This window comes from Lycorma delicatula, chromosome 9, assembly GCF_047948215.1.
Source record: "Lycorma delicatula isolate Av1 chromosome 9, ASM4794821v1, whole genome shotgun sequence".
Classification (NCBI taxonomy): Eukaryota; Metazoa; Arthropoda; class Insecta; order Hemiptera; family Fulgoridae; genus Lycorma; species Lycorma delicatula.
Genome location: NC_134463.1, coordinates 26,026,473 through 26,054,391, shown reverse-complemented (window position 1 = coordinate 26,054,391; position 27,919 = coordinate 26,026,473). Strand labels below are relative to the sequence as shown.

The following is a 27,919-nucleotide window of genomic DNA, read 5'->3' as shown; positions in this document are numbered from 1 at the left end:
TCAATAGCATCATTGTAATGCTTTCTAGAATATCCAGGATGTTAGCTTCTAATTTAAATTTATGATGCAGTGCCGCGTAACACAGTCCACAAGTACGTGGTGTATTGTTAATTGGCAGTTGCAGTGAAAACAATTGGGTACATCAGTCTGACTCATTAAGTGTCTACGCGTAAGATTATGCCCAATTCATTAACAGCAAATAATCTCCTCTCTGCGGTTATTCAGGATTGAAATCTACATGGCAGCACATTATACTTGATTTGTCAGAGTTTATTATTTACTGTAATAGTTCACTAACTTTGCCATCTTTTGAAAAGTGTGTTTAATAGAATTAATAAAATTGGTAGTAATAACATGAGTGGTGAAAGACGGTTGGCCAAATTCATCTTTAGCAGTGAAATCTGCACATTCATTACCTTGGATTCCCACATGGTTAGGGATCCAGCACAAACTCACTTGTGTGTTGCAATGGCAAAATTCATATGAATTTTGGTGACGATAGGATATTTAGAATACAAGTCTTCTAAAGGTTGGAGTGCACTACATGAATCACTACAAATGAGGATGTGACCATAGTTTGGGTTAATGATATTCAAATTCCTAGTGATGGCGTACAGTTCAGCATTTTAGACACTTGTAATACCAGGTAGACTGAATGTATACGTTCTGTCATTTACAAGAAAAGTGCGTTCAACAGTATCATTGTGTTCCAACCCATCTGAGTTTGTCTTTGATAGAAATTGGTAAAACATTTGCTGAAAGATGATAGGAGTTGTTGATTTTTTATTATATATGGTGAGATCATAATTAAAATTTATTGGGTTGAATCTCCACGGAAGATATAAACATGAATAGGTTGGGAAAATAGGTGTGTCAAAATTTAAAAGGTGCGGTACACACAGGGCATGAACACCCACTTTTTCTACATATCATTGTAAGTAAGAATTTCCGAGGACAGCTTTAAAAACCAGGTGATTGGTTGTCTTTTAAGAAGGGCAAACTAAGATGCTAGCAGCTGGTCCCATCTAATCCAAGGTATTAGTTCACTGTAATCAATAAGTGTACTTGTGACAGGGCTTGATTTAAAGGTATCTGTAGCAAGATGAAGAAAAGCATGTTGTAGCATTCATCATCTTAAGCACAGAATGACATGCTGAAAAGTAGGTGATGCAACCATAATTCAAACAGGTATGAACTAAAAAATAATATAAGTATGCAACATACATGATCGGTCAGTTCCCCACTTGGTGTTGCTAAGAAGTCATAGGATATCTAGAATTTTTAAACTTTTCACCTGTAACTATTTTATATGTTTAACTCACTTAAGATGACTTACAAAAAGCAAACCTAAAAATTTAACCATAGGAGCGATAGCAATTAGTTCTCCATTGAGAAGGACTTGTGGATTAAAAGGATCTTGCAGGTGAGAAAACACTACACGTTCTGTTTTCTCAGATGAGAATGTGAAGCTGGTGGTCCTAGGCCAAGCTTAAAGGCAAGGTAATAATATCCTGTAGTAGTCTTCCAGGTGTGGCAGTTAACAGGTCATGATATTCATAGCAAAATCATCAACAAATAGAGAATATGAAAAGGTGGCTGCACACATTTAGTAATACTATTGATGGCTATAGTACACAAGGTGACACTTAATACACTTCCTTGAGGCACTCCATTCTCCAAAGTTACACTACTTGAGCAGAATCTTAAAGGGTGTTAAGAATACTACATCGTCAAGCCGTGTCGTATGCCCTCCTGATGTCAAAGAAAATAGTGATCAGTTGCTGGCTGTGCAGAAAATCATTTTGGATAGCTGTTTCCATTGATACCAGATGGTCATTGAAAGATCGTCGTTGGCAGAAATCACATTGTTTAGAGATATCAGGATGTGTTTCTCAAAATACCATGTAAGCCTGCGATTCACCATTCTGTATAACAGTTGTCCAAGAGATAGGGTGGTTGTCTGAGGAGCATGCTTTGTTTACTACCAGGTTTAAGTACTGGTAGGTGGCTTCTGACCCATCTGGTCAGAAGCCACCTATTCTCAGACTTGTGCAGACAACAACACATTATAAATACGCTGTAGGTGATATAGTGCTAAATTGAGAAGTTTGAGAGCATACTGAGACGAATATTCTCAGGTCCATGGGAGTTGTCATGTGATTTTTTAATGAATGTGACGAACTCGTTGAATGTAAAGGGAGCATTTAATTCACCGACCAAAGAATCGCCAATGGTACTATTTCCACCTTATTCTTATATCTCTTAAATTCATTATTATATGATGAAGTTAGGGACATTGAACGAAAGCAATTTTCCAGGTTAATTGCAAGTCCAGAAGATGATGTAAGAAGTTCTTCATGAAAAAATCAGAGGATAGAATGTTTCTTAGATCCGCAAATTACACGAAGCTTTTTTATGCAATAGATGTGGCAGTAAGGTGTGCGATAATGTATTCATAATTCCTCCATGATTTTCTCCTAGTGTGTATGAATATATGACAACGTACTGCTCTAGCAATATGATACAAATTCAGATGTTCATTTGTAGGTCTGGAGTTAAATTTATGCAGTGCCTGCCATCATTTCCTAATCGCATTTTGGCAATCATCATTCCACCAAAGAATGGAGGGATGACTTGGATTTCCTGATGTTTGTGGAATGTATTTACTAAGCATTCTCTAGTACCAGGAACATAAAAGTTGATCTAGGTTGTAAGCACTATTGTCATACTGTGATGAGAAGGCTTTATGGTTACTATTCCAATTTGCTCTCAACAGTCCATCTTCATGGTCTTTTGTTCACCACATGGTCAGCACCAAAAGCAGTTATGGTCAAAGCAGGTTTATGGTCACTGCTTTAAAAATTGTCACAAACAGGTCAATTAAGACGAGGGAGTAAACTGTGAGCATAAGGAGAGGTTGACGTTGGACAAAGTACCAGTCGATGATGTCATAAATGTGCATAATTCATCATTCAGCAGACAGAGGTCCAAGTCCTGTCTCAATGTGTTTGTGATATTTCCTTGAGGGGAACAGATTGTTGAGCCCTATGAAATATGATGGCCATTAAAGTCTCCTATATTAGTAATGGAAATGGAATTTGGATGAGAAGATTTTGTTTATAAAGTGCTTCAAATTTGGAGTTCAGCGAGAGATATAGATTGCACATGTGCAATTTGAAAAAGACAGATTTTTATGGCGACTGCAGGGATATGGGATGCTAATTCAACCTAACAGGATGGGCTATTAACTACACCTTGTAGCTGATAGCCCATCCTGCAAGAAGATAGCACTTCCCCCACTTTCTCTACTGTCTACAAGACAATCATATCTCTCAGAGAAATAGTCTCTGATTGTTACTACATCTTGTTGTAGAAGGTTATTTCTTGGAAACACATTAAAGGTTCTTGTGCACACATTACTTAACATCATAAATGTGGGATTGAAGACCTCGAACGCTCCACTGGATAATGTTCATGAATGAAGGTAAACTATAAGTATATATAGATATAGAATTACAGATATATATGAAATTAATTATAAGTGATTCGGTTTTTCATTTTAGAATTTTTAATTTTAACAACCTCCAATGCTCTGGAGTTGGGCAGTCCTCAACTGTATCCTCCAATGTACAAAGTTATGGTGGGGGAGATTTTGAAAATTGGGAAGTTGCAGATGACAACCCAGAGGGGGTGTTTGTGTGGGATCTGTTAGCAGGGACCTTATTGGATGGCATACCACCAGGTGTATTTACTCCTGCCCTTAAAGGCAAAAATTTGGTGGCAGAAGCTTTCAGAAGCATTCCACTAATGTTGGTTTCACTGACTGCAACTACTGACTTCTTGTTCATCTTAGTTAGCTTCGAGGTAGTGACTACGTGAAGCAATATGATAAGATGACATCTGAAAAAGCTTTTGTAACTTGTTGCTGGATCGGGACTGTTGATTACCCACATTTTCAGGTACTTGTCGGGATGAAGCAACAGTAAATGAGATGTTTGTTTTAACCAGGTTATGAGAGATCAGTGACTTTATACTCTCTTCATATGACCATAAAAGATAGCTTCTGTTTAGTACAAATTTTCTGAATTGCTTTCTCATCTTTAAAAGTTGGGCAATCTTGGGAGCGAGCTGAATTTGATCCACTGCAGTTTGCACATTTTTCATCCTCTTGGCAGTTAGTGTCAGTATGACCTCTTTAGCACATCTTTCAGTTTTTGAGCAAGGTGTTGTAGTGTGGCCATACTCTTGACATTTGATTCATCGCCGTGAGTTGAGGATGAATTGTCCTACTCGAATCGAAAGGCAACCTACTTTTATTTTCTCTGGTGGTACGGGAAGGTTGATTGTTAGTATAAGGGACGCTGTAGGTTCTTTCATTCCATTCTGATGTTTGATTATTCGTTTCATCTCTGTAACACCTTGGGAATGAAGCTCATTGGTTACTTCAGTAACATTAATCTTTAGAAGGTCCCTGCAAAAAATTACTCCACGGCTTGTATTTAAAGTTTTGTAATACGTTATGTACTTATATTTATATCACCCATATTGATGAGACATAAGAGAAATCTACTTTGCTCTTCATTAAATGTTTCGATTAGTGTTGATCCTTCCCTTTAGTTTTTCTTGATGTTCTTCAGTGAACCACATGATCCTGTTACTACTTTGTTGATTAGGAAAGGTGAGATCTTGTTAAGGGAGCCACCTTCCTGATTATTTTGCAGAACAATGAATCTAACATTTTTAAACTGTGGACAGGATGCGACATAATTTACATTATCTTCTACAGGATTATTATCCTTGACAGACAATGCTGATCGAGGACTCTTCACGAATATTTTTGGTGGTTTTTTCAAATGTGCCACCAACCATAGGGTTTTTTCTGGACTTGTAATTTTGGTCCCACGAGTACCAGGGAAATACAGGACCACCTCTGCAGAGCCCATACATACAAATGCTAGAGCTAAATACATCTGGGCACCCAGGTGCCCAGAGGACATCATTCAAGACTCACTACATAGAGCCATCTGCCCATTGGCATGATAGTTTCCACCTTAGGTGTTGCAACACCTAAGAGTATGTGTAAGAAGAAACAAGTATGTGTAAGAAGAAACAGTGTAAGGTGTTGCTTTGTAAGTGTGTATGTTGTAATTTGTGTAGTGTTTGTGGTGTAAGTGTATGGTGTAAAAGATTTGGCAGCTCTGTTTATAGTGGGAAAAAAGATGCATAGGCTAGAGCCATGAGGGCGCCTACCCTGAAAGTATTAAAGATTAAGACACTCTGTTGAGTTTGAAGGATGGAATAATGTATGTGGTAGAAATTATTTTTGAAAAATTATAAAAAACTAGTCATTTTGAAAAACTTTTACTAGTGTCCTTTTTAAGTGTTCATACTTTAAATGTCTATTTAATATAATTTTCTTAACAATTACTTTACTATTGATTTTACCCAGTTAAGTTTATAACACTAAGTGGTTTTGTAACCTTGACTATACTAATTCTTGTTTTAATTATTTATTACAGGATTAGATCTTCCAGATGGAGGGCATTTAACCCATGGATTCATGAGGAACAATAAAAGAATATCGGCTACTTCAATATTTTTTGAATCTATGCCATATAAAGTTAATCCAGTTACTGGTCTTATTGATTATGATAAATTAGCAGAATCTGCTCGTTTGTTTAGACCAAAAATTATTATTGCTGGTAAGCAAGGTTTTTTCTGAAATTGATGATAAATGTATGAACAGGAAAATTGGTTGAAAATGATTACCTTAAGTTATCTTAAAAAATGCTTATATATATATATGTCGGAGAGGCGAGGAGATTTGTCAGGGATTCAACGTTTTGTGTTTCACTCATTTTTATTATTACAAGTGGAGAATATATAAGATTATAATAAAGTTCAATTAATAAAAATGAGTAGATAACTCGTACAATGAAATAATTACAAATGATAATTATCACTTATCAATAACTCAGTAGTACACGAATTATAATATAAGATTAATTCAATTTAGAATTCAAATAATATTAAAACAACTTGCGATAGACCGAGGCTCAGGGAAATAACGAATTCGCGATCACCAGGACGTCTGTTCGATCTGGGTTCCAAAGCAAGACTACCCTTTCTCCATATTCTCAAATAATATACCTACTGCATATTTCCTTTTCCTTATTAATTTTATGATACCCCTATCGTCCTGGGATCCCGACTACGTTGACAACCATGTGTCTACCTAGGCCTAAGCCTACCGCAATAAAACAATTTAAACCTTATTTTACAAAATATTACAAGTAATAGTACATTTCTTAAAACTACTAAAAATACCGATATTCTAAAGAATATTCTCATCGTTTTGTCGGAAGATACTCCACTGTACTTTATTCTCCGACACGGCCATTCTGACAATCACACGCCCTCGGGTGTATCTAAAACATTGAGTTACAGTGGTATTTTAATTTTTGTTTTCAACTGACCTCGGTCATTATAAAGCGTTTTACAATAGTTAAAGTACAAAAGATAGATTCAGAAGTCCTCTCGAGTAACAGAAACCCATTAATTATTCATTATCCTAAATAGTCATCGTACAGTACTCAAGAGATCGAAAAGCCATCAATCATTATTCCTTATCATTTAACTGTCAAATAAGATTTTATTTCCTCCACCAATAGACCTCTGCACTATCTCTAGGCTACCCTGTATGCCACATACAGTATCATACATATTCTGTAGTTGCCACAACTACCTGCCTGACACATCATCAGGTGCCCATCGCGCCCTGATCAAACTAACATTAGCCACTAATTTAGTTTGCAGTTACGACTACACACTGATGCGTGTGCGAAAAATAAAAATGCCAGGTCCACGACCTGCTGCCAGCCATTAGTGCATTGCGTCATTGGTGGTCTCTTTTTAAACCATAGTCCCTGTTTCAGGACCAACATCAACAGTCTCCTCGGCACAACTTTCATTGTCCGAGGAAACATCCAACTCATTAGGAATATAATTCTCAGGCATTTCTCTCAACTTATCATGACTATACTTATAACTTCTACTACTACTTAAAGATTTTAGTGTGTACCTGTCGTTATCAAGTAATTCTGTTACTACGAATGGACCTCTAAATTTCCTATCGAGTTTCGTTTGATTACGTTCTTCGTTCTTAATCAAAACGTGATCTCCTATTTTAAACTTATTAACCTTCGCTTTATTTTTATCAAATCTAATCTTCTCATAATTAGCATTTTCCTCTATACTTTCAATCGCTCGTTGTCTTACATTAGAGATATCAATTTCATTTTCGTTGTCATCAACTAACAACCCGTAAGGTCTTGCCTTCTTACCAATTAATAATTCTAACGCACTAGATTTGGTAATACGATTCGCGGTTGAGTTTAAAGCTAGCTGATCTTCACCAATGGCGTCTTGCCATGGACGATTATTAGACTCAACAGCAGTGAACATATTTTTTAACGTACTCATTACACGCTCTACTTGACCATTTGCCCTACTAGTACCTGTAGCTATTAAATGTAAATTAATATTTAAAGATTTACAAAAGTCTTTCAAATCTTTCCCAGTAAAACATCTACCTTGATCGGCAATCACACGAGCGGGAACTCCCAATATAAATATTGAAGCCTTTAAAGCTTTAATAACACTATTACAGTCAATTTTTCTGGTGTGATGTAAATAAACATATTTGGTAAAACCATCTATAATAACAATAATGTATTCTTTAGTATTATTTTTACCGCTCAATTTACCTGTAATATCTATATGCACAGTATGCCAAGGTATGCGGGTCTTAGGGATGGGATGTAATTCAGCTTGAATTTTACCTGACTGAGCTTTAGAGAGTTTACAAGTAATACCGAAAATGTTTAATAGATTTAACAACTGCCATAGTTTCGAGTTCGTAAGAATGATACCTGGACTCAGCTGGGCTTGTCCTTTTACTAAAGTATTCAATAACTTTATTTTTACCGTCTACTTTATGCATGAGTATTGCTCCGTACCCATCGGAACTAGCGTTGGTATGCAGTTCTGTAGGATAATCCGGGTCAAAGATAATTAAGACGGGTTCGTTGGTCAAAGTATGAATTACTTTTTGTCGGGCGTTTTCATGTGTCTCAGTCCACTCAATATATTTTTTACCTGAGGTAAGAGCATATAATGGTTTCATGATTTGTGAAAACTTAGGGACAAACCGTCGGAAATAAGATGCAAGGCCAATAAACTGTCTAAGCTGAGTAACGGTCCTTGGAGCAGGTAACATTGTTAAAGAGTTTATTGTACGAGGGTTTGGACGAACTTGTCCTTCTTGAATCTCATACCCAAGGTATGAAACAGATGTTTTGAGAAAAGAACATTTTGAAAAATTAAATGAGAATCCCGCATCTATAAGAATTTTTAATACCACTCGAAGTCTTTCAAACGCTTCTTCTATCGTATCTGCAATTATCAAAATTTATAATTTCGAATTTACTACATTCATTTACTACTTTAGATTTACAGATTTTAAAATTATTTTGAGAAATATTTACTTTAAAACCCAAGCTCAAAATTTCTCGACCAATTAAAATATTATAACTCAAATATTCATCTGGGACAACGTGAAAAAGAATCTCTAATGTAAACAAATCCATAATTACAATAGATAAAATTTGCATGCTACAATTTACTACAACATTTCCGATGCCTTTCAAAATTATTAATTCATTAATTCTACGTCCAGAAAACTTAATCGCTATCGATTCCTTTATTAATGAGCATTCCGCTCCTGAATCAAAACAATATGGAAACGACTCACCAAGATGGTTTAGAATACCAGTAGGAGCTGCAACTGTGCAAAGATTCACACGGCGTTCGACGCTACCATTCTCCTTGTTGTTCCCTGGACCGCTACGGCTGCTACCTGGAGCCGTACAGTTTGGCGCAATATGACCAGCTACCCCACATTTGAAACATGTCACATTGCGCGATGAAGAGGATGATTCTTTGGAGCCACGATGGTTACTGCTTTGCTCCGCTTGCTTCTTCTTAAGTTTAGGACACTCAAACTTTTTGTGACCTATTTCCCCACAGAAATGGCACTTCCCTGAAGCTGCTGGCTTAAAACGCTTCAAATCGGATGTAGATGAGTTATCTGAAGCTGATATTGGTCTTTTTCAGGTGTAGGAAAAGCCTCGCATTTCGCTCAAAAATTCGGCTTCCGTTTTGATGTCGCTAGTTAATGCTACGCGCTCCACTCGATTATCAATATGGGTCAATCGCGCAAGCACAACCGCATTAACTATTTCGTCAACTGTTAAAGACCTCCAGCGGGCCTTTAGCGATGATCGAAGTCGAATGCCAAAGGCGCCGACACATTCATCCTTGGTTGGTGCTTCCTGATGAATTTTCAGCACAACCGCTGTCGCAGTTTCTTGTCCCCCGAAGCGTGACACAAAAAGTTCTTTTAATTGAGGCCACTGTATACCCGGAATTGCCACTTGGGATAGCCACTGAGCTGCTGAACCTTCCAAAGCTTTGCTAAGCGCAGATATCAATTCACTGCCTTGAAGAGGATTTTCTAATAGACACAGTTCTGCTGCAGAGCACCAAGCAACAGAATCCGATCCCGCACTCTCTGGATTAAATCGTGGTAACGCAACACTTTTCTTTGTCGATAATGGCTTTTGCATACAACACTTCATAAACTCAAACAATGTATTCCACTGATCAGGTGATGGACCAGATGGAGACGATCCCACTTCTGATGTCGGAGAGGCAAGGAGATTTGTCAGGGATTCAACGTTTTGTGTTTCACTCATTTTTATTATTACAAGTGGAGAATATATAAGATTATAATAAAGTTCAATTAATAAAAATGAGTAGATAACTCGTACAATGAAATAATTACAAATGATAATTATCACTTATCAATAACTCAGTAGTACACGAATTATAATATAAGATTAATTCAATTTAGAATTCAAATAATATTAAAACAACTTGCGATAGACCGAGGCTCAGGGAAATAACGAATTCGCGATCACCAGGACGTCTGTTCGATCTGGGTTCCAAAGCAAGACTACCCTTTCTCCATATTCTCAAATAATATACCTACTGCATATTTCCTTTTCCTTATTAATTTTATGATACCCCTATCGTCCTGGGATCCCGACTACGTTGACAACCATGTGCCTACCTAGGCCTAAGCCTACCGCAATAAAACAATTTAAACCTTATTTTACAAAATATTACAAGTAATAGTACATTTCTTAAAACTACTAAAAATACCGATATTCTAAAGAATATTCTCATCGTTTTGTCGGAAGATACTCCACTGTACTTTATTCTCCGACATATATATATATATATATTATTATTGTATATATAATATATATTATATTATATTATTATAATACACATGCAATATCCGATAGTCATACAAATTTAGAAATACTGGAAGTAAAGAAATACAATATTAATACAAATAGTAGAGTTTTTTTACTTTTTATATATATATAAATATAAAAGTAAATTTAATTTGATCAACCTACATACAGGTATGAGAATGATACAATCATAAGAGCTGCTGTAGATAGCAGCACTTCTTAAGACATTGATAATTCATAATACTTCAACTCTGTACAGTCACATAAATTTGGCTAACTAGTCCTCATGGATTTCTATTTTGTTTAAATTATTTATTTTATTTTGATTTTATTATTGATTTTAGATTTAACTTTTAATTTAATTTTAGTTTTATGCAATTTTTAGTTTTCATTTAATTGTAAAATTTTTAGTTTTATTTTTAATTTGATTTTAATTTGGAAAAGGATCTTATAACAATTTTAAATTCTAATTATAGTATAAAATGATTTTTAATTTCAATTTTTATTGTGATTTTAATATGTAATTTGATACGATTGATTTTTGAAAGTTATGTGGTGCAGCCGATGATGCGAGTTACTTGTGAAAGCGTTCTTGCATGAATAATGGAATAAAGTAGGTGTCATCTTGTTTTATTTTATTTATTAATTCTGTACTTAGGTTGATCGGATTAATGCAATATATGTTTATGTATACACTTTGGTAATATCTCTGTATTATAGTTTTTATTTATATATAAATACAAATTCACTTTTTAAATATTAACTTTATGGCTTCTTTTCTTCTTTGAGTTTGAGTGACTGAGGACCACATGAAGCAACATTCATTTCTCTTTTGGGTGTTCTCTTTTCCGGTCTTCCAGTAGTTTTTCATTCTTTTGCTTTTTCTTTTCTGACCAGACATTGTTAGTTTCTTTTCTCTTCTCTTGAAATTACTTGAAATCTTGTACCAGGTTTCTGAATGTTCTATCTTGATACTGCTTCTTTAGATATTTTCATATCTTTTAGGCATTTTTGAACCATTGGAAATTGATTGATTTCCATTATTTTTGTTATAAGTGAGGTTGAAGATGGTTTTATAATTCTGTTATATTTTTTCTCATAAGTTGGCCAAAGAATTTGAATCTGGCATTTTTACAGTTCATTTTATTTGTAAAGATCTTTATTACTTCTGAATCTGTATTCGTTTTTACCTAGTTTTATTGGTCCTAGGCTTCTCAAGACTTTTTTTCATTTATTTTATTTATTTTTCTTTCATTTATTTCAAACTAAAGATGCATTCTTATGTTTACAGTCCTTCTGGTTTGATTACCAAATTATAATACCTGATTTTGCGTTTACTGATATGTTTTCTTTGATATAAATAGTTTTTATTAGTCGGTAGGCCAGTTCCATTTTCTTTGTTCTTGTTTGATTGGCCTTGTTTATCTAAACTGTTAGTTTGGGTTATTTCTCCAAGATATTTAAGTAGGTGGACTTTGTTTACTTGTTCTGCTGTTGTTTTTAGATCTCTGAGAGGAAATAGCAATATTTTCAGCCACTTTTGGATCCAATTTTATTTGATGGATGTTCAAATTTCTTTCATCTTTCCATTCTCTTATTACTTTCTCTAGAATACAGTTAAAAAGAGTTAGTGATAAAATTATTTCCCTTTTCTTATGCCTGTTTTAATTTTGAATTCTGCTAAGTGTTCATCTAATAATTTACTTTGAGTTTTATATTTGTAAGAATCTGTGTAGTAATGTTAATTGTTTTGGGATCAACACTGAATTCTTCTAGATGTTAAAGAGGAAGGAAGTCCTGTCAGTTGAGTCATATCCTTTTTGAAAGCTACAAAAACAGTTGTATAATTTTTATGCTTTGCCATTCTGTCCCTTATTATTTTTAAGGTTCCAGATTTGTTCTCACATGATCCTCCTTTTCTGAATTCTCTTATTATTCTCCCAATTGTCAATCTGTGATTGGTTCAATTTTATTTTGAAATGCTTTTGAGAGGATTTTGTACATCAGGTAAGGGAGAAATCCTCTCTATACCTATTTACATCTGCTTCATCGCTTTCTTGTGTAGTGGATTTTCAGTATATTTTTCCAATGTTGTGGAATTTTTTAAGTCTTCCATATTTCTTCTGGTATGTTCTTCAGTCTTTCTTAGTTCTGGTTCTTTCCATAATTTTGTTACGATCAAGTCTTCATCTGCTGCCTTGTTGTTTTTTAATTTCTGAAAGATTTCATCTATTTCTATTTCATCAGGTGATTGGAAGTTTTCAGTTTGTGATGTTGGAATTTATTTCCTGGCTCTTGGCAATTAAATAGTTTTTCTAAATATCATAAATGTTCTAAATATCCTTTTTCCCTTGAATTTTTTTTGTATTGTTTTAAAATTCCTTGTATTGTTTTACAACACAAGGGATTTGTTGTAAAATCAACACAAATATATCAAATCGAAGTTTTCTTCAATTTGTTGTAGTTGATTCTTCTCATAATTTCTTTTAGTTGTGATCATTTTGAATGTTTGTAGATTAATCTAAAGCATAGATAGTTTTCATTTGTCATTAAGTAGTACCATTTTCTCCAGGATTTTATTTATTTATAGCTTCTTTTCATGTGTCATTCTTCCATCTGTGTTTTCTGTTTCTTTTTGGAGGGCATATTTCTTTGGCTATTTTTGTTAGTTTAACTTTTATCTCTGCCAATTTTTGGCTTTACTGTTAGTTTTTCTTTGAATTTAGAATTAGTTTCTGGGTTACTTTTTAAAATTTCAATGTCATATCAAATTCGTTTAGTTGATCTTTTGTTAATTTTATTTTGACGAGTCTGATCTTGATGGTGATGAATTTCTGTAGTGCCCTCTTTTTGATTTTGATATTTTGGATTTCTTTCTGATTTTTAAAGGAAACGACAACATGGTCAGTCTGGAATTAACTAAAATCAGGTTTAGGAATTGCCATGTTTTCTGTTGCGTTTTTTAATTGCAGTTATTGATTTCAGATTGAATGCTTTACATAATTTGATTTGTCTTATTTTGTTTCTGTTTGTTGTTTTATGTGGACTGGGAAGTTTTCTGGTACACTTCTTTGCAAATTTCTGCATTAAAATTTTGATGTCTTGTGGTATCTATGGCTTTTGTTTTTTAACAGTTAGCAAAATTCTTCTGCTTTGATTGGTTTTCTTTTATTATCTTCATTAATTAGAACATAAGTATTGATTAATATATAATTTTTATTTCTGCATCATATTAGAATGGATAAATGTTCGGAGGATGAATAGAAATGTTTGACTTAGTCTATTATCAGCTTGCTAATTATAAAGTCTGTTCCAAAATGTGGCATGTTTTTCATTATTCATTTTCAGTTTTCCCATTCAAAATTAAAAAAAAATTGTGAGTATTGTGTTTTTGTGTGTGAGTTGTTTCTTTGAAGTCTTGAGTAATAAGATTTTTGTTTGTCTAAAATTTTGATTAGTTCTTTAATTTTTACAATTTTTAACAGGGAGTTGATGTTCTAAAGAGTTATTTCTGTTTTGGTTTTAATTTTGATCGTAGGTTTCTATGAGGAGGTTCAGATTTTTTTTTGTGAATGTAGGTTTGGGCTCTCTAGAACCCAGTGGCTCAAATCTGTGGCTTGTTCTCATGGTGGATTCTAGTTTCTATTTACCACCTAGAGTAATATCTTTTCTGAAAGTTTCCATCTTGCCTATTTGTTGCTTGAATTTTTTTTGGAAAAGATGAGTCTTTCCAATGTAAAATACAATTGTGAAATGTGGAGTTTATCTCCTGTTATAGTTCAGAGTTTTAAAAATCCTCAACCTGTCCAAGCCATCACAGGAAGGTATACACCTCTACATTTAAACGTAATCAACCTTTTCCATTTCTGAAAAAGGTTATTCTGCCAATATTTTTAGTGCAGGAAAACAAGAGCCCTTTTGGCTTGTTGTTCAATATTTTTTTTTTTTAATTTATATAAGTAGGAGTAATTATAAGTAAAAATATTTTACTGTATCTTATACATTGAAGGTGATTGAAAATATTTATTTGTATTAATTATTTTTTTTTAAATAAAAAATCTTAATATTAGTGGTTAATTACGTTTCTATATGTTTATAGGTATTAGTTGTTATTCTCGTTGTCTTGATTATAAAAGATTTCGTGAAATCGCTGATGAAGTTGATGCATTATTATTTAGTGATATGTCACATGTATCTGGACTTGTTGCTGCCAATGTTATTCCATCACCATTTGAATACAGCGATATTGTTACTACAACAACACATAAAACTTTAAGAGGACCTCGTGCTGGTGTAATATTTTTTAGAAAAGGTAAGAACGTAGGTCTGCTTTAATTTAGTTCGTTCTTTTAATTATATTTTTCATTAGCCATTTCTAAAGATAAAGGAAAGTGTGGATATTCAGCCCGTCTGTATATTTATATATTATATAAGCATCTATATATATTTACTTAGAACCAATCACCAATTTTCGTGGTACTTCAGGCAAGTTTAAATGGTTTTAAACATGTTTATTTCTGAGTTAAAGGAAGGTAAGATGTTAGCCGTATTTATATAAAATAGTTCATTCTTATTAAATCAATTGCTTATTGACTGTTAAAGAATATTTACCTTTCCGGACACTAAAAAAAAAAATATAACAACTGAAATTTAACATGTGTTGCTTTTATAATTAATATTTCCTTTTCAGAGGTTATCATAAAATTGCCACGATCAAAACAGGTAGTTTCTTTTTTACCAACTTCTGAAGCACATAAACATATCAAAGGAATCTTTATTTTAGACTTCAGTTTTTTTTTAGTAGTTTGTTTGAAACTGTTTATATTTTTATAAAATATTATTGTCCTTAGTTGTTTCTAATTTTATTTATTTATTTATTGCATCTTCAGGTCATAATTAATCATGTAAGATGAACTTTGTAAGATTTGAGAAATGTCAAGCCTGATCTAAATTGAGATTAAAGAAGATGAAAGGCAAACACACAGCCATACTGCTGAGGATGTTGAATTTAATTTAAAAATAAAATTTACAATACTTAACTATTATTTCAGATTTATTTTTTCAAGAATCAATTTTCGTAACCATTTTTCATGATACATTTTTTACATTCTCTGTTATTCTTAATTATGTGTTTTATATATTTATGAATGTTATGTATTTCTAATGTACATTATTGCATAATAGGGAATATTATATATTTATTAGAATTGGTTAATAATTCACCAAAAAAAAGTAATTCAACTGAAACTTGCCAATTGAGGTTATTTCGATGCTTAGATCATGTATCATTGAAATTTAGGCACAAATTAAATATGAATTGCAAATTAATTGTAATTTGTTATAAACCAGTTAATATTAATTTTATATACAATAGAATTTATTAATCGCAGTTAAAAAAATGTTTTTAAATAATTAATAATTTACTATTACATTTAATTATATTTTTGAAAGATATATTATCTATTGTAAGAGTAACTAGAAGAAATTTACATTTAATCACTTCTGTTTATTATCAAGGAATACTTGATCAGATACTGAAATAATTAAATGGAGTATTTCAAGATCTTTTCTTACAAGTAATATTATATAAATTTTAACTTCAAAATTAAGATGTTTGATATATTGATAGTTATCTCTCAGATAGTAAGTTATATGTAGCTTACTTTTTTAGAAGTTTGCTTATTAGTATTTATACTGATCATCATAAAATATAATTGGATATTTTGTTAAAATTATTTAAAATATTTGTTGTATCATAGATGACATTTGCATAGGTTGAAATAAATAAAGATATAAAATAATAATTAATGATCTAAACTGATGTGTGAATGACTGTTGAAAAAATTCCAACCAAAGGTAGGAATTAAACTTGAGACCTATATATTGTCGCCGAATGGCGTCGACGGCTCATGGCATTTAATTAGCTTGTAGTAGCCCTGAAAAGGGCTGTTGTCGTTGATTGGCTTCAACGGCTCGTTGTAATTAATAAGCTTATGTTATCCCTGAGAAGGGCTGTTGTCGTTGAATGGCTTCGACGACTCGTAATTTATAACCTTATGTTGGCACTGAAAAGGGCCGTTTTTTGTGTTAGCTTTCAGAAGAGCTGTTGGGTTTGGAAGCTGGTCTCCGGCAAAGTCAGGGAGTTGCGACTCATCCGTTGACTAGGCTTCCCCTCAGCAGCAGTTGGGTCCCCACTACAGCGTGGCAGTGGTGGCTCCCAGAGCCTCACATTGTTGAGTCAGCGTCGGTCGTCCTTCACTGGCACGGCCGAGGCAGTTCTCTAAAAGCAACCCCATGCTGGGTCAGCTCCTGCTGCTAAGTCCACTGGCTAGGGCGATTGAAGCTCAGTTAGCTGGAGTGGGAAGGTAGAATCCACAACCATCAGCTCCCTTGATAGCCTGGCCAGGCCTGCTGCTCCAGCGGGGATGTTGGTATCCACCAGATACCAACATTGTTGAGGCACATTGCGGCAGCAAGGGAACATCTTCCGTCTTCTCCTCCTCCAACACCACCACCTCCTCCGTCTCCTCCTCCACCAGGTGGTGATTGACGATGAATTAAAAATTCACTCTGTGCATACTCTTTTATTGGAGCCTGAGAGTGGTGGGGCTGCAGCACTGCTATGGTGGGGGAACTGCGTGGCAGGAGTGACACTTATACTAGCTCATGCATATACTGTGCTCCAGCCAACATCTGAGCGGCTACCGTGTTCATCCACCAATATTAAATTAGGCATATATGTGGTAACAATATTTACTATGACATTAACTGTGATAAGGTATGAATTATAAACATGAGACCTATAATTACACTATGATTACAGCTATGAGGCAATTTTAAATATTATTTATGAGATATTTAATATGAAATTTTAGAGAAATAAGTAGATTTCTTTTTTGGAAGCTGAAAAACAAACTTATTGCATTGGATATCATTAATTTAAAAACCACTTTCTTAATGTTGTATTCAAAATATTATTTTGTAGCTTAATTCTTTTAATTGTAAAATTATTCCAGAATGCTGTCAGAATGTAGTCCCTTAGAATTTATTATTTGATCTTTACATTATCATTATTGTTTATTTTATATATATGAGTCAGATCTAAAAGATCTGAGCATGCACGCCACATTCTTTCATTTGTTGGCCTGTTGCCAGTGAAACTCAAAGTCTGACTGAACTATTTTACTAGGAGCAACTGAAGCACCCTCTTATTCTGACTAAGCACTGTATGACTACCTTTTTTTTTCCATCTAGTAATTCCTTGTTGGTCAGTTTTACAGTGATGACAACAACTACAATGCTACAGTGAAAAATGCTGTGCAACATTCATTATCTTCATTGGTGACCATTTTTTTGAGTAGGAATGAGAAAATTGATGATTATATATGAAAAGTCCCTTAATAATAGTGGAAATTATATAGAAAAGTGTTTAAAGTAGTTCTTTTGTATAATAGTAAAATTATTCTGTTGAAAGTTATGCATAGTTTTTAATAAGAAAATCTACTTACTTTCCAGACAGAGCTCATTTATCATTTTTTTTTTTTGGTAGGAGAATATTGTTTATTATTTTTATGGAAGCTTATGTATAATCTATTCGTTTTTTTTAAAGTGAATAATAATTTATTTTTTATTAGCAAAATTAAAGTTTTTTTATGAGTCTTTTGCCAGAAAAAAATTATCATTCTGTCAATCTTAGTTAGATTCCAGACTGAATGTGGTATACTGATGAAACATCATTTGGTTCTCAGGCATTATTTTGCTTGTAAGATTGAGATAAATTTTTATTAAGTTTGGATTTTTCTATTGCCTTCTTCTGTTTATGATTTAGTAAAGTATACATGTTATATACATTATATATACTTTTTTTTTGTGAAAAATAAAACAAGAAAGTTTGCAGAATTATTCCTCTAACAAGATATTGAAATAATTTTTCTTTATTCTAGGTGTGAAATCTGTTTCAAAGACTGGAGAAAAAATGTTTTATGATTTTGAAAATCGTATTAATAATGCTGTTTTCCCAGCTTTACAAGGTGGTCCCCATAATCATCAGATTGCCGCTATTGCAGTCACTATGAAACAAGCTGCTAGTTCTCAGTTTCAAGCATATCAGCAACAAGTATATTATATTTTCATACGCTTTTTGTTTTTTTATTTCTAAGATATAATCATAAGAAAATACTCGTGTATTAAAATTTTTAAGAAAAATATTTGTTGTGAATTAGAGATTCATGAATGTACCAGATGTGAATTATCCTGTTTTCTGGACAAATTATTAAGTGCCGCATTATTATCTATTTATTTATTCATATAACAACAACAGGCTGGCACCAAATAATAGTTACTACATTGGATTATAACGAATTCTTGTTGATGTGAAAAATTCCATGTCTGATTGTGATTTGATTACAATACCTCGGTCTTAGAGTCAGAGTCGCTACTATTTAGCTACAGAGATTGAAGATAATAATAGTAATATAGCATGCAGAAGTAATGTCTTTTTGACTTAAAAATCAGAAAAGACTATTTCTGTCAAAAAAAATTACTAATATAATAAGTAAGATCTCTCATTCATGTTTTGAAGGTTTTAAGAAAGTATGCTTTTGTTTTAAGAAGATATGTATTAATCCTGCTTGGAAAATAAACAAGCAGGTATAAATCTCGTTACATCAAAAATCTAATTTTAAAAGCTCACATCAAGCTAACGCACTTCTCTCCATTCCCCGTATTAGTAAGTTTTAGTTGATGCCTTATTCAATTGAAAAAAAAATTGCATCCCTTCATAGTCATGCAGTGGTGTAAAGGATGGGAAATATCTGAAACTGTAGAATTGCAGGCATAGCAAGTGGGAAGGAACCTCTTCTAGGCTTGGATATTTGTAGATATCTATTTATGATTTTCACATGTTGCTTTAAAAAGCAGTACCCAATTTTTTGAACACATATATAAAATAATTTGTTATTGTCCTACAATGTACGACTTATATATATAATAATTGATTAATTATAATGATTGTTGAATTTTCCAGTTATCTAAGGAAACTTCATTTAAGTAAGGAGCAGCTTTATTATGTAGTGAGTGTATTGAGATCACATTACAATCCTGGATTATTAAATGAGGATATGTTGTTGATTAAAACCTAACAAAATAGTTGTAGGAGATAGTAGTATCAAGAAGTTGGTAACATTAAAGTACAACTAGTGTGACTTGGACTTAAATTCTTAGCCTGCACCTGCATGGGAAGTCAAGTGCTAATCCTCTCTATTTAACTTAAATGTTTAAATGTACCTAAAGAAAAAACTTATTTCTAAACAGATTAAACAATTCTGGAAAAAAAGCATGTAGTCAACCTTTTTGAAACTTTTGCAAGGAAAGTTGCTTTTTTGGTAAGATCACAAGAGGTCAGGAGGCTACCAAGAAGGATTTATGGAAAAGCAAGGAACTTGCACATATATAAGAAACTTAAAACATGTCTATGATGTACATGTGAAAACAGAAATGACATGGTTTTTTTACAGTTATACTGTAATGAGTGGCTTCTTAGGCCTTAATCTAGAAAGTCTAGTAAAAGATTAGGGTTCTGAAATATAAAAATGTAGTGTGGTTTTGTCTAATGCAAAAGATATGCTTGATAATAATGTTTTAGTAGTTAATATGTAAATTCCCTTTTTCAGTAATAAAGGAAAATATTTATTTCCCTCAGTGTGGTTGTATCACTCAAGTATTAAATCATCAAATAAAAATCTAAAATCTATAAAAGTTAGTGATAACTTTTATAAAATATGATATTCATCAATGTAAAATATTGCTGAAGACTCAGAGCCTTGATACCCATATTTTTATGTTATTTATAATAAAACTGTTTTACAAATTGAATAACAGCCCAAAAATATTAAAGGTATAACTATTTAAAAAAGGTATAATCTGAAATTTAAAGGGTGATAAATTAATAGAGGCTGACTTAATAAAGGTAAGTTGTAGGGTGGTAAATTGAGTGGGAAACCTTGTGTAAAACTTTGAATTTAGATTGGTGAAATAGTTTTTTAAAGCCAAGCAGTCAAACTCAGGCTATGTGACAGGATTAAAAAGTGATGGTTTTCTGTCGCACAGCAAAAACATTCCTCAAAAAACTAGTAAAAATGAAATGTTTTATTCCACCAAAAGCAGAATAAAATAATATAAATTTTGATTTGATTTGTTTTGTTTTGATATTGTGTATGTTATATATTTTTTAAAGCTGTAAACAGTATTGCATGTAGTTATTGCGACGATAGAAAATAGCCTTATTCATAAAATTTTTTGTACAGATCTCTTATGAACATTAAACTGTTGAAAGAGTGCATAAAGTTATTGAAATCATACAAACACGAAAGAAAATAATATTAAGTTCCTTGGTTATGTGAAATAAGTCATCTTGAACAATTTGAGTTGTTAAAGAAGGGGTAAATGATAGGAGATAAGTGGTAGAAGATAAATCTTATGGCTTTGGAATAAGAAAACTGGTATCATGTCTGCACATAAGAAGAAAGTTCTCTTTTATATTTCCTTTCATTTTATATAAAAATTCATGTTACACAAATAAATTTACTAAAGAAATAAAACTGATAATTATTTTCACATAGAGACATGGAGATTACCTTACTTTCAAGGTGAATGGCAAAACTAACAATGCAGAATCAATATTAATGATACAGAATCATTAAAATTGTTATGTGTACTGGTTTCGAATAATTTATTTATTGAAATGCTTTTAATTACTAATTTAATTAATAACTCAATCTTTTAATGATTGTTACTTTAAGGAAGTAGTGATTTAATTATAAATTTATTAATTTTATAATAGACTAGCCGCTCGGCCCGGCTTCGCCCGACCTCCCAGCCAGGCCTCGCTTTGCTCGGTGCTTTGGTTTTCCAGGTTTCCGAAGTTCTCTTTTCAACTGGAAAATTTTTGTCGTTATCAGCTTTACTCCAAGTTAAGAGCTTAATGTTTTTAGAAAAAATTTCATACAATTTAGATATGTTATCTGATAACAGAAAATCCATTTTTTTTAATTTACCGACATGGGGGAGGGCTGCGCCCCCAAACCCCTCTCAAAAAATAACTCCCACATAACAACTGTGAAAACATTTTCGGTAGATAATTTGGAAAAAAACATGATTTTTAACTGAGGGGGAAACCCCCCTCTTCTAATGTTTGCATACAGTCTGGAAAAATAACTTCATCTTTTTACATGAATCACTTTTAAATAAATACAATACTTTTCTTAGTTAGGGTTCACTTTTACTCAGCTATCCTTTGTAATAAATTTTGTAACTGAAAACTTTGGGACTCAATTTAAATGCTTTTATAGTTTTACATTTAATTTAAATAACTTAATTTGAAAAAATGATGGATTAGTGACTACAAATTCTAAATTTTTCAATGCTACACGGATACTTTTCATGGAGATTTATAAAAATTACAAAAACGTAATCAAGAATAACTTGGATTCCATAATAATACTTAAGGTTTATAATTAAGAAAATCATTAATAACAAAGCAATTAAATATTCCTTAACTATTGTAGTGCTTTCAAATACACAAAATTTTTCGTTTTTCCTTCGGGCGCATATGCAAACAGATCCATGGGGTTACCAACTCACGAGCAAGCCACATACAGTTGCCCGTGTGAAAAGCATGGATTTTGCAAATGGACACCACACACTTGAAGCGATTGCCCTTGAGATTTGTTAATTGTCATAGCAAAATCAATCCGTACTGGAAACTGCAAGCGTCTGAACTCGAAAGGAGTCTCGTTTGAATCCAATGGGATACGTGGCAATAAAACGTCCTCTCCTTTGAATTTTCCGACCAAAATTGTGGCTTCAGTGACATTATTCATCAAGTGCTTGACTGCTAACCTAGTCCCATTGCAAAGTCTGGGTGAATTGATGTTTTGCAGCAGTATGATAGGTACTCCAATTTTCAGTGGGATAATTGACAACTTCATCTTGTTCCTTAATGCTGTCTATGGACTTGTACGTTTTCGCCTGTCCAGGTATCATATTCAAAATATTTTACTTGGAGATAAATTTAAGAAGACCTGAAATGAGAACTTGAGTAGAAAAAATGTCTTAATTTGGATAATTGTGTAAAAATTGAATACTGCATAAAACTATTTATTAAACTTTTCAAGCATACGATCAAATAAATGCAAGATTGTAAAAAATTAACGTTTACACGTATAACTCGATAATGCCAAATCGCATGAAAAAAATAGATAGACTACGTTATAAATAATTTCATACGACTCAGCGATTCTAAAAACCTAATTTCTCTGCTGCCTCTGATTTAAATCTTGTATCAGCAATATAAAGAATCTACAAAAAAGTACTTGCTATTATCACAATCGTTAAGTGTCGTCAAAATTGGAACTCAAATCCGCATTGAATTGAAAAAACAAACTAAAATCACTTGAAATTTAACTTTTAAAGCATGCAAACAAATGAATCCAATGTTGTCAAAGTGGAAAAAGGTAACTTTAACATCGATAACTCGCAACTGTTATGTTGGACGTCCAAAAAAATTAGCCTATGTTCACTGCAGGGCTTCAAAGTGTAGGTGTGCAAAATTTTAGATAAATCTGTCCTGTAGATCTCGAGTTAAGTTGGAACAGACAGACAAACCCACATTGATTTTTATATATATATATATATAGATAAGATCTATTATATAGTAGATAATTTATATAAAAATATAATTAAATAATTGTAATTATTTATCTGTTATTTAATTAATTTGCTGTGTTTTCTTACTTGAATGTTTTTTGTAGGTTGTCAAAAATGCCAAGGCTCTTAGCAAAGGACTTCAAGAATGTGGATATAAAATAGTTACAGATGGAACCGATGTACACTTAATTTTAGTTGATCTCAGATCAGTTGGGTTGACTGGTTCAAAAGCTGAATTTATTTTAGAAGAAATTAATATAGCTTGTAATAAAAATACTGGTGAGTTTTAGTTGTTAGTTAACTAACCTGATTCTTATTTCTTAATCTTCTCTTACTGTTTAAATTTTATTTCTATCTCTTTGTTTTGTGACTTCTTTTTGCATTGTTCAGTTTTTCCATTAATTTCTTTGCCATGGCATTGGCTTGTTATTAAACGATTTCTTATGTTTATCTTTTTCTTGTAATATTTCATACCTCTTGGCAAGTATTTGTTTCACATTCTTAATTTTAAAGAGCCATTTGTTCTTACAAACAAAATGATTGTTTGTAAGAAACTTTCTTAAATTTTATCCATCATTTTTTATTTTTATGATGAGGTGTACTAGTAGATTTTCTAGTATTAAAACATTTGATTTTGTATTATAACAGACTATAAGAACATGGTCCACAGCCACAGGTGACTGGCTAGATGTCATTATGAAAAATGTGCATTCATTTTGAAGTTTAGATTGATAAGAAGTAAAAATTTATATTTTTCATGTTTTTTTTTGTTAAGTTTTTGTTAATTACATTAACTTGTTTGCTAATTAAATTAACTTTTTTGTTAATTTTATTTTTAACAACTTATTTTGATCATGTCATATTTTTTCAGTAACACGTCAATAAAAATAAAAGTGAAGGGGAATTATGAATTAAACCAAACAACTTTAATATCCACAAAAATATTTAATAATTGAAACATCAGAGTACAAAATGTCTTATTCATTAAAATTGCCCAATTTTGATATGTCCTCGTGTTTATAGAGTTACAAGATATTAGCAACTGGATTGGTATTCTCCAAAGTGGTTGGTTTTGCCTGCCTCATTCGGGTATTGACTGCAGTCTGTTGTCTTGGAAACCATGTTTCTGAATGTGGCGCTGGGTGTTAGTCTCTCAAATTTGGCCATGTAGTTTAACAAACATCAAACTTGACACATGTAGCATTGTCAGTCTCAAACAGGAGGATGTAATAATGAGGTTTTTTTAGACTGATCCTCTTTCACAATCAGTTGAACTAAGGTTACTTAATGTTAACAATAATATGTAGGCTGGACATAAAGTTAAAACAAATTTTATGTGAAAGGACAATTTTTTATTTCTCCTAAACAGCAGTGCCAGAAAGTTCTTATACCAGGTCACCCCTGCCTAGCATCCAAGGAGTTCCTGGTTTTAGTCCAGCATTAGTTTACAATCTACATGGACTATAACACCCTGGCAAATCAAATTAATTAAGATCTTTAGAACTTTTATAAAAGTTTTTATGAGGTGCATAAAGTAAATATTTAATATTTTCATTGTTTTATGTTTATTTCCTAAGGTCTTTGATTTTTAATATCTTCATAGTTTATACTGCAAATTCTGCAATGTACGTTCTAGATAATGATTCTATTTGTTTACATTTTTTCTTTAAATTATTGTGTTTATATACATAGGTGGTTTTATTTATTCCTTTTATTTTATTTTTCAATTCAGTATTATTGAATAAAAATCTGTTGATTTAATAATAATGTATATACTGGGCTGAAGTCATGTGAGTGAGTGTTTGAAAAACTGCTGTACCTAAGCCCTTAGCTTTAATAACTTCCATCAGTTAGAATATACCAATGTAAATGTTGCTGTTTATTTGCACTAAATATTAGCAGGATTAGTCAGAATACAGTGGATATTTTACTTTACTGAAAAATTAAGCCCTCTAAGAAATTTTGAATTATATAAAAAAAGTTATTATACTCTGAGGAAAATTTTGAAATATAGGACACAGGGAGACTGTATCCCCACCAGCCCATTGACCGATTGTAATAAAAATTAAATGGCATCAGTGGTCCATATTCATAAGCCATTATATAAAATTTCTAATTCAGTCTAAAGATGTCAAACAAAACAATAGCTGATGAAAAAAGCAGAAGAATAGGATTATTATTCCTCATACCTGAGTGAAATTGTCCAAATACATAACCAAAGTGGCAAATTGAAAATTAATCTTCTAATTAGTACAAGGACATGGACTTTGTGTTTAGAAACTAAAAAAAAGGAAACGATTCTATTATCCTATACCTCCGTACTTGCTACCCCCTTGACCAAGGCTAAAGATTAAATGATGGCATTAAGATTTAAAAAAAATGTGACTAAGATTAAATGGTATTAATGCACTATGTACTGAAATTATGCAAACTTTCATCCAAATCTGTCCATTAGGTCTAAAGAGATCAAGTAACAAACAGGCGAACATACATATACTTAAGTGCACATGTACATGCGAAGATTCTTCTAGAATTTTACAATAATATTTTTTTGTTAAAGGGATCATGAAATAAGTGTCAAGATCTCCAAAAATTCTGCATGCAAAATTTTACCAAAGTAGCATACTTTCTCTTATACAGTATATTGTGTAGCTGAAAAGTATAAGGATGTAGCCAGGAAGTAAAAACAGGTTATACTCAAATTTTTAAATAAAAATTCTGACAAAGATTAGTAAATGAATTAGAAATTGAAATGAGAGTGTATGATTTTGCATACTGTATATGTTGTTAATGAGAAGGAAAAAACCTTCCTGCATGATTGCAGGAAGGTTTTTTCTAAATGTAGAAAGGTACTTTAAGCTGTCTGCATAGTCATGAACTAAATATGGATCATTGTTGGATTAATAAATATTAGTCAAATTTTCCTATTTTTTTTTTCAATTAGTGTAAAAGTTCTTAATTTAAAATGATTACGTGATCTTCCAACTCATAAATGAAGATCTACATTAAAGCTAGTACAGATTACAAAAATTGTTAAGAAGAAAGTCTCTTTGAAGGTATGTTTTGATGATTGACTGCCACTAAATTTTATTCTATTAAATGTACTGTAATTTAAAAAATATATATTTTTAATAACATACAGAAAAACTTACATCAGTTTCTTTTCATTACTTTTTTATAAGTTTTTAAATGACATTTTTTTTTATAAAACAGTCGGTTAGTAAATTTTAATTTCTTTCATATAATTTTTGTAAATTCTGATTCTTTTATTAGCACATTTTTTACTCATTGGATTTTTTTGTAAAAAATTAATGTATTAATATATTATTTCATTATATATATTTCTGAGTATCTTTTTAATTTATTGAAATACATTTATATTTTTATATTTTCTTCTTTTTCTTAAGTATGACACCCATTAAACATTAGAACATGTCCAGTATGTATGATAAAAGTTTTTTTCATTTTCCAATTAACCAGTTGTTGAAAAACAGTACTCTGCTTGACTATGTTCATTTCAGAACCATTGAGAGATATGTTTGTTTCAGAACTATTCAGGACCATTGAGAGGTAGATTGAATGATCCCTTCATTGAACTACAAATTATAAAAATGTCATTGTCAAGGAAAACGTAGCTATTTAAAAAGAATTCTTTATAACATTCGCATTGATTTTGTTTTTGTAATGTTAAAATTAACAACATTCTTGAATAAAAAATTGGGAAAGAGAAGTGATAGTACGGTAGAAAAAACAAATCATTTAATTTTCTTTCATTGCTTAGACTACTGTTAGAAGTCTAGTCGTCTTGTTCTACAGGTCACTCACTGAGACCTGGAAATATTAGGGTAGTTAGTGGCTCCCTTTTATTTATTTTTTTGAGTGGATATTTTTTTCATTAACACCGAATAATAGCTTCTTAGCTTAAGTTAAATTATTTTATTCAGCTTGAGTATGAGGATTTGATTCATTAATTTGTATTTTCATGCTGAATAATAAAACAAATTTTTGTAGTTTTTAAATGAAATATTTTTATATTTCTGGTTATCTGATAAATTGATTGATAATGGTTTGTTATAAAATATATAAATATAATATATGTAATATAAATATAAATAAAATATATAAATTGATGGTTTTATGTATATTAAAACAGTCATAAATTACGCTAATTATCTATTTGTTGCATTAATTTATATGTATATAATGTTTTAATGAAAAAAAAAAAAACATTTACAAATAAATCATTATTTTATTAGAAAATTTTACTTATCTAAAACATTAATTACATATATATTTTTTTCAAGTTTTTTATATATATATGTATTTAATTTTACTTGCTACTTATGAGATCTAGTATCTTTTACAACATATCTGCTTGCATTCATATAAAAGGAAAAAAAAGACTAAGTAAAATTAATATATTTTAAACTTATTCTGTTGTTAGCATGCATTTTAATAAAATCTATATTTTCATTTTTATTATGCTTATAATTGTATAAAATTTATTTTCACACAAATAGATTGCTTAACTTGGTGTTCATTATGTATTTGTTTCAGTTCCTGGAGATAAAAGTGCATTAAATCCTAGTGGCATTAGATTAGGTACTCCTGCTCTTACAACTCGTGGATTCCAAGAGGGCGACATTCAAAAAGTTGTTGATTTCATTCATAAAGGTTTGTACTCAGTTTCATAATGAACAGATAGATAGTGGCTACAGTTAAGTTTGCTTTTTCCACAGTTGTTTTTTCGTATCTAATACTTTATATTAATGTGAATATTTATCATTCTTCTTATAATTAAATACAAATTATAAAAACATGTCATTATCATT

General features: G+C 31.8%; 1 protein-coding gene across 1 annotated transcript in view; it reads left to right on the top strand.

Annotated features, from left to right (window-relative positions):
* LOC142329751 (serine hydroxymethyltransferase-like) overlaps positions 1–27,919 on the top strand; it is a 51,391-nt gene that overhangs the window by 15,465 nt on the left and 8,007 nt on the right. The window contains exons 4-8 of the mRNA XM_075374505.1: positions 5,520–5,702; positions 14,482–14,694; positions 18,326–18,498; positions 23,192–23,366; positions 27,645–27,761. Coding sequence (XP_075230620.1) covers positions 5,520–5,702; positions 14,482–14,694; positions 18,326–18,498; positions 23,192–23,366; positions 27,645–27,761 — 861 coding nt within the window. The remainder of the gene's footprint in view (positions 1–5,519; positions 5,703–14,481; positions 14,695–18,325; positions 18,499–23,191; positions 23,367–27,644; positions 27,762–27,919) is intronic.